The sequence below is a fragment of the Chiloscyllium punctatum genome, chromosome 6 (assembly GCF_047496795.1).
Source record: "Chiloscyllium punctatum isolate Juve2018m chromosome 6, sChiPun1.3, whole genome shotgun sequence".
In the NCBI taxonomy this organism is placed as follows: Eukaryota; Metazoa; Chordata; class Chondrichthyes; order Orectolobiformes; family Hemiscylliidae; genus Chiloscyllium; species Chiloscyllium punctatum.
Genome location: NC_092744.1, coordinates 37,813,748 through 37,828,657, shown reverse-complemented (window position 1 = coordinate 37,828,657; position 14,910 = coordinate 37,813,748). Strand labels below are relative to the sequence as shown.

The 14,910-nt window shown below is 38.2% G+C and overlaps 1 protein-coding gene across 3 annotated transcripts in view; it reads left to right on the top strand.

The window, feature by feature from the left end:
• mcf2l2 (MCF.2 cell line derived transforming sequence-like 2) overlaps window positions 1-14,910 on the top strand; it is a 390,224-nt gene that overhangs the window by 337,189 nt on the left and 38,125 nt on the right. For 2 of the 3 annotated variants that reach the window (XM_072572454.1, XM_072572456.1), the window contains 3 exons: window positions 7,740-7,814; window positions 12,382-12,456; window positions 14,728-14,808. In XM_072572454.1, coding sequence (XP_072428555.1) covers window positions 7,740-7,814; window positions 12,382-12,456; window positions 14,728-14,808 — 231 coding nt within the window. The remainder of the gene's footprint in view (window positions 1-7,739; window positions 7,815-12,381; window positions 12,457-14,727; window positions 14,809-14,910) is intronic. The other variant, XM_072572457.1, reaches the window with a different exon arrangement.

The following is a 14,910-nucleotide window of genomic DNA, read 5'->3' as shown; positions in this document are numbered from 1 at the left end:
AAAAACTACAACATTGCATCCAAAATGCCTGTCAAAACTATCATCCAGTTTCAGTCACTTGTTGCAACTGTGTTGCGGGTCTACCTGTGCATGTACAGATAAAACATGGAGGCCATTTTTTAGTGGTGGCACCCTATCTGCGGTATTGCCAACACATCCTCTCTTCTGGTTAGCGCAGCCCTGCACAGTCTAGCAGCTACAGGAGGAAGAAATATCCAAGGTTCCTGACACTCAAAGGAATGCTGGTGAATAGGCCTCTGCTGAGCCCAGTCTGAGTGATGACCACTGAACTCAGCCATCAATGATCTGACACAGAGGCATGGTCAAGCATAGGAACATCATATACTGACTGGAGCAAAGGTGGTCACCTAGGTAATGTTTGATGTGGTGGCTGTGCCATGTGAGCACATGGCTGCTTCCATGGAATGGAGCCAAGTCCATCAGAACAGACAGTATCTGCTGGTTATGCACATGAACTCTAACTCCGCTGCTCGATCCATGGATGTATTCATTAACTTAGACAAGAGGTAGCAGAGTGAACTTAAACCTCCTTTCAAAGCCCCATGCCCTCAAGGGGTGAAGGAGGTGCTACTGTGTCAATGAGAGAGAGGAGGAATGATGGACAGGCATCTATGAATTGTTATCTCCGGACATTCCAGAGGTACCCAGGCAAGACCACTTCCTTCTGCCAGAAATGCAAATTCCTCACTGATGTCAGGCTGAAGAATTTGCGCAGAATCTGGTAGAAGACCCTCAACTGGTCAGAGCCCTCCTGGACCCAGGTCACAATAAGAGACCCACCAAAGTCATCTGAGGCAAGGTGGAAAAGCTGTCAGCAGGCTTTCTCAAATTGAACTGTGTCTATCACAATGTTAGAGTATAGTAGTAGGAAGGGAACAATTAAAGCACCATGTTCTCTTTAGAGGCACAAATGTCAATTTCCTGTGCAACTATACACTTGACTTAAATATAGCACTTTTTATGATAGCCTCCTTCAATCTGTTAAGGCTTCAGAATAATTATGCTTTCCTTGTAAACAAACTTGAGGAATGCTGACCAACATATACACTCACACACACATAATGAGGAACAATGTAAAGAATGCTAAGGCTATCACTCTTGCCTTTTGGTATGAACATGCACTCTGGGGGGGTGGGGGGGGGGGTGGGGGGCGGAGGGGTGGTGGTGCTTAAGCTACATGATTAGGCTTTTCAAGCATTTGCAGTAGCTGCAATGCCTTTGGTATACCTTCTGTTGATACACTGCTTGATAGGGCTAAAGAGTCAGGTTCCCCTCTTCAGTCACTACTTGTTACTCCATAGCTACAGTCCTGATACTTGCATCTCCAGGTCTGTTGGTAATAACTATTCCTCCTTCTTCGTCTCTTCATTATCCTTGACTTCAGCAATGCATATTCAGCTGCTGGGCTAAGTTGGAGTCAAAACGTGTGGCGCTGAAAAAGCACAGCAGTTCAGACAGCATTCGAGGAGAAGGAAGGTTGACTTTTCAGGCATAAGCCTTTCATCAGGAATATGGGGTGGGCCCAAGGGGGCTAAGAGTTAAATGGGTGCTGGGGGGTGGTGGTAGGTAGCAGGAAGGCGATAGGTGGATGCAGGTGGGGGAGGGGAGGGGGTCACCTGGCTTGGAAGAACTGATCTGTGGAAAAAGTATCAAGAATTAAATGCTTGCCTTTCAATTACCATATTCAGTATATTCGAGCAATTGTCGATCTCATGTAAAAGTCGGCCCCTATGTTTGGCCAAATAATCTGGAATATTCCGCATATCTTGTGTAAAGGTCAACCCTAGTTCTTTACAGATAACAGATCAATGTTTATGAGTCAGTGTGCTGGCCGTCACATCCCGCTCCAGTTTTCCAGTCTGCCAGTTGTTCTACTAGGCTCCTAGTCTTCCAGTCCGCTGGCTGTTGTGTTTCACTCCAGGTTTTCAGAATTACTGCAATTCATTTTTATATTCTGCTCCAGGTTTTCTTTATTCATTTCAAGATCAGTTGGGTTTCTGCTAATGATACGGTATGAATTTTGACGTGCATGAGTTTCAGCCCCCCAAAAGTAGTATCCATGTAATAGTCGACCCCATAAATTTAAGCATAAAAAGTAGTAAAAAAAATTCATCTATTACTCGAGTATATATGGCCCCTATCAGACTTCATATGTTTTGGGTAAAAACCTTCCCCACAGTAACCTCTACATAGATGCATTTTCTATGACCCACGATTAAACTTCCTTTTCTTGATGTTACTATGAGCAAGATCTTTGTAGCCATGTTCTTTACATTAATTTCCATCCATGCAGCGATTAAAACAGTCTGACTGTCGGTGACCTTCACTATCTTGGCAATACAAGTCAACAGCCTTTATTCCCATATCTTTCACTTTCAAGTAAATGAGTCTAATCCGGAATAACCTTCCCGCTAATACAATCAGCACTTTTCGTGAGTCTTAGATCCCCTTCTTCTCAGAGTTAAATAAATCATAAGACATAGTTTGAATGTTGATATTAGGAAATGATTGCGCTTATTCTTCTTTATTCTGCAGTGAGTGCTACCCTTCAGTACTAAGGCCATAATTCAGTGCTTATGCAAACCTATTTTTCAATTTATATTTCAGTTGCTTCACTTGGGTCTGTTTGCACTGTAAAGGAACACATACAAACAGATCTCAGGCCATTTTCATTTGTATGTGCATCCCTTGCAGGTCTTCCTTTTACAAGATGATTCAAGATGGAGATGATAGTTGTACATCTTTTCATTTGATTTATTCACATTCTACCCTCCCCATCTCCCCCAGAAAGGCCATCTGCAGTTCACCTCACCCCGCCATCACTGCAGATGGCCTTTCTCTTTCCTCTGATATGTTTTTTTCCAATCTCCAGTTGTGAATATCAGCCCTTTCATTATCTCCCTTGATATTCTTGTTCTTTCTTTGATTCATTCCTATCCAGATTCTCATGCCCAGCCTTAGATTTACTCTGCAGCTTTTTCAATTCACCTACTCTTTCATCCTCCCTAATATAGCCCAGTTAACCCATTTTGTTCCCCATCCTAAATCTGCAGTTCCAACTCTTCCTTGTCCTCCTTGCCTCATTACTGTGATTATTCCCTCATCATCCAGTGTCCTCCCTCCTTTCCCCAAGATTCTTCCAGAGCCCCTGATAACCTCATCCTTTAATTTGCATCCCCTATGATTGCTTTCTACATAGCCCATCTTTTCGTGACTGTTTTGAGACCCCTTTTGTGTTACACCTCACTTACCTGCCCCAGGCAGGCTTGTTAACCTAATCAGGCTTTTCCCTTGACACTGTAAACATTATGAACAATTAGCCAAACCACGAAGAGCCAGATAGGATTTCTCATGAGTTGGTTGACCCAGTGAGACTTCACTCTTTGTACTGGAAATATTTAAAAACCATAGATAAAACTGCATATGACTGATACTTCTCATGAGCTGGTTGACCCAGTCAGGCCTCAACCAGCATTTGCACAAAGAAATGGCCTGCTTATGAAGGACCTATGACTCTATGACCAAAATTGCTGAAGAGGTTTATAATCACCAGAGAGTAGAGGGAAATTCTAACCACAGTAAGTTCATGCCTCATACATACAACAGTGTTTGTCATCATGTGTTGCCAATTTTTGCCTAGCATGAACGTAGTTTCAGCAGGATAAGCTATTAATGAGTACCCATGGCATGCTTATAATGCAAAGGGTGTTCCTAACCATCAGAGTTGAAAAGCAGCTCACTCAGCTTCAAGATTCTAATAAATTAGTACCAAAGCCTTAACTCAGAAACTGATTTTGTGTCCGTCCCACAATTAAGTTCCCATACCCATTATTCTAAAACTTCCAGAATATTATGGATTCAGAATATTCCACCCTGTAGCTGGGTAGTTCAATGGAGTCAGTAGTAAAGGGGTCACATTTTTAGCTGGGTTTGAAGACTCTAGTTTTACATTTCCAGTGTTGAACTGAAGGAACTTATGAGTTGACTATCCATGGCTTGACGTAATATATGTGTCCACAATCAGGGGCTTGAGAATAGAGGAGAAAACGTTGAGCAGGATACTGGTAGTGTATATGTAGGAATACAAAGCGTGGAGGTACTGGCCATATTTTTTAAATCGTCCTTAGAAACTAAGCTGAATCCAGAACAGTGAGGTATTGCAAATGTTATATCTTTGTTTGAAAAAGAGTATAAAGATAAACCCATCAACCAAAAGATAGTCAGTTTAACTACAGTGATGGGAATGCTTTTAGAAATGATGATTTGGGACAGAATTAACAATCACTTGGACAAGTGTAGATTAACCAAGAAAAATCAGCAAGGATTAAAGGCTAATCATATTTCACTAATATAACTGAGTATTTTAATGAGGCAATATTTTAATGAGTTGATAGAGTGGACAAGAGTTTTCAAAAGCATTTAATAAACCATACATGACAGGCTTTGGCAGTAAAGTTGAAACCTGGATTAAAAAGGACAGAGAGCAGCATCAATGCAAAGTTAGCTGACTGTCTGGAAACAGAATTGTGATAAATAGTTAAAGAAGGTACACAATTATGTTACCTGGGATCTTATATATGAATGACAAACCTAGCTGCCACTCATTCATTTATACAGACTGTGCTCAAAAGCACATCCTTTTGGATTATTATCTGTTGATGTTTCATCATGAGCCATTTCTTTGGGAGGTTTTTTATCAGTGCAGTAGCCTTCCACTCTCACAAACATGGCAAATAGGCAGGTCAGACTCAAGTATGCAAAGCACAATTTCAAAGTTTGACATGATGCAAAATTTAGAAGTATCATAAACTATGCGAATAATGAAAGACTTCAGGAGGATGTAGAAAGGTTTGTGGAATGGGAGTATCTATGGTCAATGAAATTTAATGCATGACAGCGTGACATGATATATTTTGGTAGGAATAATGAGGAGGGACAGTCTGAAATGAAGGATATAATTCTGAGGGGGTGCAGGAACAGAGAGATTATATGCACAATTTAGTGAAGTGAAAGGACAGATTGAGAAAAGGCATGCACGATCCTGGACTTTACAAATTGAGGCTTAGAGTGCAAAAGCAAGGGAGTTATGACATCTCGTTAATACTGTTTGGTTTGGCCTCAACTCAAATATGTTGTCCAACTCTGGGCATGACATTTTGGTACATATGAGAGTAATTGTGGAGATGAAGTACTTCAGTTGTGTGAGTAGATTGAAGAAAATGCAGTTGTCCTCTTTATGGAAAATGGAAGATTGAGAGTAGATTGCAAATCATGAGAATTCTTCACAGAGTAGATAGAGGGAAACTTTTCCCTTTGGCAGCAATATTGAGAACCAGAAGACAGAGATTAAGGGTGATCCATAAATGAAGCAGAACAGAATTTGAGCATTTAGGATCTGGAGTGTGTTAGTCTGAGTGTGATGGACACAGGTTCTGCAATGGTTTTCAAAATGGAATTGGATAAACATCTGAAGAACAACATGCAGTCACATAAACTAGGAGCAGAAATAGGCCACTTTATCCTTCAAGTCTGCTCAGCCATACTGTAAGATCATGACTGATAGAGTTGTTACTGCCAAGAGTCTATAGATAAACATTCTCTTGCATTTTCATTACTGGTATTCTATGATTCTATGTGGAGGTTGAATACTTCCTTGCTGACAATGTTGGTAAATGTTTGTGCAAAGGAAGGTTAGAAAACCAAAATAGATCCTTGTAGTGGTACCAGATGTGATATTGCATCAAAGAAAGTAAGCTATAGCTATAAAAATATTGAGTGTATTCAAACAATTGGGAACAGAGCAATGTAAGAGCCTCCCAAGGGACTGAATAGCAGAGAAGAGACATTAAAGCAGAAACTTGACTAAGGTTGACAACAAGGAATGATTCTTCACTGTGCCACAGTCACATGGCTTAATCTGGCAGTGGGGGGAGACCTAGAAGGCCACTGAAGGGTGTCTGTAGACCCAAGCATGTGACTTCCCTAACCTCTCTCCTGCCACTGAGAAAATACCAGCAGGGTCATGTAGGCAATGACCTCTCCCAGAGGGGCATAACATTTCATCCAATATATGTTTAGCTGTGCAACATTGAGACAACAATAATTGGAGCCTTGAGGTTTAAAATGGCATGGTTGGCATCAAATCAGTGTTACACTTTGAATAGTATTCCACCTTGCAGTAATTTATATCTTCTTAGATTACAGCATGGCAGAGAGAATGAGCAAAGGTGACTCAGAACAAGGCAAACTGCTGAAGCAAGAAGCTATAGCTGTCAGACAGTCCAAGGTGAAATTCTTCTCCCTCAACCTCAATGGAATTAGGTATCAGATGTCATTGAGGGGTCAGATGTCATTGAGGGGTCATCACTGAAATTTGCCACCTGCTGTAACCATAACTGCAGCCTCACAGCAGGACAAATACACAATTTCCATTCTGTGGTGGTAACTGTAGCCAGGAAATTTGATTCATCTGGCTACTTTCAGTGGATCATGTGATATTTGCAGCATCTGCTCGTTCACATGTGCACTAATACTAATGTGTTATAAACCCCGTTGAGGCTGATCACTTTGAACAGGAGATTAACATTCCCTATGGCCAACTTAAAGGAGTTATACCATATTTGGCCATGTTGTGAATGAACCAGTACTGGAGCAGAATTAAATGTTTTGAGTCTAATGACTTTTCATCAGAGACTCAAAACGTTAGCTTGTTTTCTCTCCATGGATGCTACCTGAGCCACTATGATCTCCAACACTTTTTGTGTTCAGTACAGATTCCAGCATCTGCAGTAATCTGCTCCAACCTGGAGCAGAATTTTCTGAGTTAGATGGGCGTTTCACTGTTGTCTGAAAGTGATGACATAGCAATGCTTATGGAAGGCCTTCAGGTGCCCCCCCCCTACCTCCAACAGCTTAAAAGGGTGGGCCTCTCTCCTAGCTGAGGACCCCAAAATATTACAACGTGTCTGCCAATATCTCAGAGGCCAGCAGCTCCAACACTCAACAATACCATGGAAAGAAGCTAAAAACTAGTTTCATAAGCCTCTGAGAAGAAACAAGAAACAGCTTGCTGAAATTTAAATTTCTTTTTATTTACACTGAATACAAAGTAAATAGACTATTGCATAAAAGTGTATGCATAAGATATGTGCATATATGCTTAGTCATAATAATTTCATTATACTCATCCATAATATATAAACAACATTCACGTTGGAGAACAGTGGATAAAACAACTTGTTCTATTGCTCTCACTTGTGTATTTTCTACATAATGCTTGTCATCATTTTTAATGACTCCACCTCTTGTTTTCGTTATTTAATGGAAAACATTCCTGATCATTCAGCGTAGTTGGTGTGAACTGTCAAAAGCTTGCAAACAGCATTTCCAGTTGTTTTCATTACTTTGCTGTATAAATACAGTTCAATTGTATTTACCTCCATTAAAGCAAGCTAAAGAAGAGTACAAGATCCAAATAAGGTAGATTTCAAGTGAAAGAAAAACATCATAAAATATATATTTTTTAAAAAGAAGGTATGTACTTGAGAAATAAAAATATTTTGCTTATACTATTTCGTAGATTAACTGTACAAAGGAATACAAGCAGAACATTCTGGTTTTATATGCTGTATCTGACCAATGTTTGGACCACTATTTTCCTGCTTCATTTCCTAGTCTCTTTTCTAATCTTTGCATGCATTGATTTTCTGTATTCCCAGAATCACAGTCTAAGGAGCCAACTGTAATTCGTCGCATTTCCTTAGCTTCTTCTGTCAGTGCTTCACGAAGTAAAGGTACATTCTAATTATCATTACCTTCTGCTCAGTTCCCAGTTTTGACTAAATTTGATTGTAACTTTAAGGGAAATTGCACTTCTAAAGTCCTGTATAAAACACTGTATAAAACTTGAACTCCTTACTTAGATTGGAGAAAGCTGCCTTAAAAATCCATATTCAGCTATCCAGACTTCAAGGATAATACTCTAATTTCTGCCATTCCAATTCAACTGATACAATTAGCAGTCTCATTGTTTGTTTGTTAGTTGGTGGATGAACAGCAATTATCCATAAGATACCTGTGCTGTAAGGAACATCATTATTATGTGTGTTTCACTCCAACTAAACTGGATCTCTCATCTGTTGGTGACAAAAAGTGCTGTTTGCTGTGTTATCCTGAGTCATCGCCCACAATAATTGCCAGCATAGATTTGACAAGCTGAATGCTCACCTTCTGTGTTGTAACCATTTTTTTAATATGCCATCCTTTAGTTGGAGTTGGTTGCACAACACATATTTAGAGGAGATAAAATTAAAAATAGTTACTAAAAATACTAGAAAAGAATTATAACAAAGTATGTATTGGACTTAAGATTTCCACAAAATGAAATTAGGGATTCACATATCACATTATTGGGCTAATTTCCAAAGAAGAATAATTGAAAACTTTTATTAACACACTTATTAAATCCGGAAACATTCAGGTTGCTGTAAGCATTAAATTTCACTTTGCATTCACGTATGTTTTAATTCACTTTCCTATTTGCTTCCCTTTTCTCACCTGCTATCCCAAAAGTTCTGCTCTATCCTTGGATATAGTTCCACAGGTGCTAGGAGCATTGCAGTATCTAAGATAAGTGATCCTGTTTATGTACGAGTCTAAATGACAGAGAATGTCAACAAGTTTTTCAACTTCTTCTGAAACAAATTGTGGCACTCCAATGTTTTCCTGGGCTTAACTTGAGAAGTGTGTACTATCTACAAGATGCACTGCAGAAATTCACCCAAAGAGCCTGTGACAGCACCTTCCAACCCACAACCACTTCTATTTCGAAGGACAAGAACAGTAAATACTTGAGAACAGCACCACCTGCAAGTTCCCCTCCAAGCCACTCTCCGTCCTGACTTGGAAATATATCATTGTTCCTTCACTGTTGCTTGGTCAAAGTCCTGAAATTACTCCCTTAATGGCATTGTGGGTCAACCTACAGCACATTGTCTGCAATGGTAAAAGAAGCATCTCACTATCACCTCCTCAAAGGCAACAAGGAATGGACAATAGATGCTGGCCTAGCCAGTGAGGCCCATATCCCACAAATGAAAAAAAAAACTGTGCTTGGTGTAAACAGTGTTTAAACAAAGTTTTATCAATGATTTTCTTTGTAGCTAGCTAATTTTGCAATTATCAGTTTATTTCACACCTGCATAGGAACTGCATACTCAAGAGTACTCAAAGTAGCATTCAAATATAACTAAATTCAGTGGTTACTATTACAGTCGTATATTCACCTGAAATTTGTGGCATGATAAACATTTTCCACTTCACCGCTTTTATGATCATGCAGAAGGTGCAAAGTTTGACATGCAATCTGCTCATATTTGATGTGAATTGTTTATTGTGGTTTGAGTTTCCAAATAAGCTACATACCACACAGGAGAGAGTAACAGTTAAAGCATACATTGTTAGCCATGTCTCAGAGATAAAACACTAAGCAATAAGAAGTGAGAATTTACTCAGGAAATAAGGTAGAAGTGCTTAATAAACTCTTTGGCTACTAAATGCCGAAAGACTCAGGGTTTGTATGTGGCAAATATTATTTATACCTCACAAGTGCCAGTCAATAACCATCGCCAACAAGAGGGAATCTAACTATCACCCCTTGACATTCAATGGCATTTTCACCACTGAATCCTCCATTGCCAACATGCTGTGGATTATCATGGACCAGAAACTGAAATGGACTAGCCATACAAATACTGTGGCTACAAGAGCAGGTCAGCAGCTAGGAACACTGCAATGAGAATTTCACGTCCTGACTCCCCAAAGCCTCTTCAGCATCTACAAGACACAAATCAGGAGTGTGACTGAATACTTTCCACTTGCCCACAAGACTCAAAAATATTCTGAAAGTAGTAGAAAATCAAGGGGCAACATTGAAGGAAGAATTTTAAACAATCACAATCATAAAGACAATGTATTCAGAAAACTAAAAGCTGACAAGTCCACTGAAGCTGATGGCCAGCATTCTGGTATCTTAAAAGAAATAAGGTCTGAGATAATGAATGCATTGGTTCTGATCCTACAAAATTTACAAAATAGATTCTCAAAAGTCCTAGCTGATTGCAAAACCACAAGCATAAGCTCACTATTCAAGAAATAAGCAAAACATGAAGTAGGAAACAATAGCCGAGTTAGTATTTGTCATTGGGAAAATGCAAGAATCAATTTTTAGGAATTAGTATAAGGACATTTAGAAGACCATAATATCATCAGGCAGAGTCAAGGTGATTTTTTGATTTTGTGAAGAAAAGACATTTTGACAAATGTATTAAAATTTGGCATATGGAATAGAATGTGGAAAAGAAGTGAGATTGTCCAATTAGGCAGGAAGAATAGCAAAACAGAATATTATTTAAATTGAGAACAACTGCAGAATACAACAGTACAGAGAGGTCAGTACAGAAATCACAAGAGGTTAACATGGAAGTACAGCAAGTAGTTAAGAAGACAAATGGAATGTTGACCTTTATAACAAGTATAAATGTAGAAAAATCTTGCTACAACTATGTAGGGTATTGGTGAAATGTCTCCTGGAGTAATGTGTGCAGTCTTGGTCACTTTATTTAAGAAGGAATACATTTGCATTGGAAGCAGTTCAGAGAAGCGTCACCAGGCTGATCCTTGGGCTGAAGGGGTTTTTCTTATGGTAGAACAGATCATGCCTAAGTTACTTGGAGTTGCAAAGAGGAGAGATAATCTCTGTTGAAAGATACAAGATTCTGAGGGTGCTTGACAGGGTATATTCTGAGAGGTTATTCTCCCTCCGCCATGGGGGGAGAATCTAGAAGTGGAATGCACAGTTTCAAAAAAAACGATTTTCTATTTAGACGGAGATAAAGAAGAATTTCTTCTCTCAGAGAGTCATTAGCTTTTGGAATGCACTTCCACAAAAATCAGTGGAGGTTGGGTTATTGAATGTATTCAAGACCGATTTATAGAAACTTTTGATATATCAAGAAATCAACTGTTTTGGGGAACAGACAGAAAAATGGAGTTAAGGCCACAACCAGGTTAATCATGATCTTATTGTTTGATACGGGTAGTTCTGCAGGAAAAATCATTTGTTCATGCTTCTATTTCATGTGCAATAATCATATAAAAGATGCTGTGACATTTATTCATAGCCTGGCCTGACTCATCCAAAAACATGTTAATAATCAAGTTATCATGCGGATCAAAGCTTTACATCTACCATCTACAGGTTCACATGGCATCAATTGACATCCTGTATTTTACCCCTATTTTATACAAACAGGACTGTTGCTTCATTCTGCTAAATATGAGATTGATGCTATCCATCTTTACCTCCAAGCACACTGTCAGAGGATTAACTTGCCAGGAATCCTCCTTGACCAGTGTGAAAAATGACAGTCATAAATTGCTATGTATCATTCCTTAAGAAGGTTTAGCTAGTGTTGATGAACCTTATTCCCTGGTGAACATACCTCAGCTCGATCTAAGGTTTATTTAAAATGGCCTTGCAGCTACAAAAGCAGGTCAGAGGCTAGGAATACTGCAACGAGTAACTCACCTCTTGACTCCTCAAAGCCTGTCAACCACCTACAACCTGTGACCTAATACTGAAACTCATTATTATTATGTAGATGAAGTTGGAGGCTCATTTCCAGTAAGCTTTAGACTTCTTTATTGTGATGTGCATTGCAAGCGCAGTCCTCCTTGTGCTAGATTTGAGACAAAAATCATTTTCTGATCTATCTGGCATCAGACACTGTGACAGAGAGTTGCAATTTGATTGGTGAATGAGGTATCAATTCAGCAAAGTAGGAGTAAACATAAACATAAACAATTGTTATGATAAATATAAAGAACAATTATGTCTGTCCTCAGTGAAGGTTTTCACAATTCTAGGATAAAATACATTTTCCAGATGATACTTTGACCTTTTCCTCACTGAAATGTTTCTTTTAAGTAGTAATGGTTCAATAATATTAGGGGTCATTGCAAGAACTCAAAAGAGAATTCTTAAGAGTAGATCATATATTTCTGATTATGTGGCTGACGTTAAAGTATTTGCTTTTTCAGCTCTTTGCTTACAAAAAGATGCCCTCTACAACTAATCAATGCCTTAGCTAAAACTTTTCTAAGGAATAATGATCAAGCACAATGCATTGAATTTTGTTCAATTATCTTTCTTAGCTCCAGGTCACATGTCAGACGACATCCCTAATTACATTAATTGAATCAGTGTTGGCTCATTTATTTTAGGAAATAAAGAATAAATTGATGAGTTAAGTAGGTATTATCCTGGGCTGTTTTTAATATATTTTCATACCTCTGCAACAGGATCACTATCTGGGCCAGATGTTAAAGCTAAGCGATATGAAATAAAGAGTGACCCAACTCCGTTGGGTTTTGAAGGTACAGCTGTATTTGATGTGGGGAAGTGCATGCTGCAATGTAGTTTTTTTTTAAACAGAAGAGTTTGTATGCTCATATTTCAGGGGAAGTTCTTGATTTCATTTTGCACTGTAACTATGTATGACTTGACCTTAGCATGTTTGCGATTATGCTTCAGTGTTTGTGATTGTGTGCCAAGATTTGTGACTATGTGCATTAAGTGTTCATAGTCGTGTTTCAAACTACATTTTTAAAATAGAAAATGTATAGTCTATAATTCATAGATTTGATGTATGATGCTTCATGCAGTCAGATAGATAAAGCAAATTCGTAACTGTTAACAATAAAATGTTGGAGACCAATCCACAACTCACAACTCTACCCCCAACATATACCATATTTACCTGTTTTCAGCCAAATCTCACGTAAATCTTTGTGCATGTTTTGTTGAGTAACCTTGGAGCTGCATTGTCAGTGCAGGATTACAAGACATTTTGTAAACTGTTCTCTCAATTGGAAAAGCAATGTAAAACATTACAACAAAGATACATGGCTAGTCAATGTAATATTCAAATCACATATACATTACAATTAACCAATTAATGCTGCCGTATCAATTTGAGGAATAACTTTACACCTACCTTTTAGAATATCTGGGTTTCTCAGTGACCTTTCCATTTTCTTTACAAACTCTTGTTTTTAATGGGTTTTCAAAATGCTGCATCAAATGGTCTGCACAAGTAAGTCCACTTTTTGACTCCCAGTTTAAATGGGTATTCTGGTCTTAGTAGGCATGGTGTCCTTTTTGTACACTAGGCATTCACATCAAGCCCAAATATCAGAGGAAAGTGATACATGGTCTGGAATGTTAAGGAAGATTAATTTTCTTTTACATTGCCATTTGTGTTCTAAATGTACTGCACCCTGAAATAACTCCACAGAGGCCAGTATCCCATCACCGACTCACCCTTTATTTGCACGTGCATAGTACTTGACACTGGTCTGGCTTCTTCAGATCCAGCTCTCAGAGTGAACAGAATCTCTGATGCTCCTGTTTATATCTGTGAGCGAGGGCTCCCTGATCGGACCAGGTTAACAGCCCCAATCAGGGAACTCATATTTTATGAAGTCAACCTGGCTGACCTCACAGCAATCACAACCCATCACAAACAAAACTTCAGCCTCTTACATGTAAGAGTTAAATGCTTTGCATTCATTTTTAGTCCCTTATAGTTCCTGAACCTTTTCATCTGCATTCCAGCAACAGAAATGTTTGGTGGGTCAAATCTCTCGGGACTCTTGTTCAGCTCCTAAATGGTTACTTCATAGTTGTATCACCAAAAATTCAGGAACATGCTTCTTTTTTGTTTGGGAAATCATGACCAATCTGAGGCTGAGGAAGGGAAAAGAATAAGTTAGAAATCAAATAGGAAGTAAAGCCAGAAGTATTTATCACTACATGTACAGAACTAAAGAGAGGAAAATGACCTCAGTAATCCAATAAGAGATTTGCATTTAGCATAATGACTGATATTATTTCACATTATCTACTTCCTTAAGTTATAGCCTATAAGTGAAGCACAATGGAATCAAGGTCATGTTATTGAAGGTGAAAACCTCACATGTGGTTTTACTGTTTAATACACAATGTTTGCAGAACGGAATGTATTTTTTTGTTTTGTCTTCTTGTACGGCATATTAAGTTTTTTTATTAATTTTGTCTTAATGACAATGTTACTATACAACATACATTTTCTGTCAAGACCAGGATGGAACCTATTCACAGCCTCAAGAAATAATCACATTCTTTCCTATAACGTTTTAATGCATTAAATGTACTATTATTTTCCTAATGTGTGCAAGAACCCTTTCAATATCTCTCTCCAGAAATGATATATTGTAGCAGCTTTCCTGTGCCAATGAACCTGATTTCATTATCTTCTTTAAGCCAATTATCTTATAACATCTAGAACCAACTTATAAACTGTACTTCTTATTATCATATGTACTGGCTGAATGATTAGAAATACAAATAAGTTGTTTGTCACAAAACAAATTAAATTAACACACACACATATATATATATGCATTTTGTTCTAAATGTTTTATTTATGAGCACAAAGTTGATAAAAATTAGTATGTACAACATGAGAGATTTGTACCACACAGCAAAATTATATAAATGATGTGCTTTTTTGTGCCAAGGTTAGAGTTTATTCATTGTTCTTACTTTTCCTACATTAATTCATGATAAACTTTACAATAATAAAAACAAACAACTTCCTTTTACAGAGTCATTGCCAGATACTTTCATGATTGCAAGCAAGCGCCACAGTACCACCAGTTACGTAAAAAGGTCAATTTCACAGACAGGTATGGCAGATCAATGGGTTTTATTTTTGATTAGTAATTTAATATTTTCAACACTGAAAATATTGATTTGGGAAGAATAATTCAAGTATTTTTAGCTTTTTA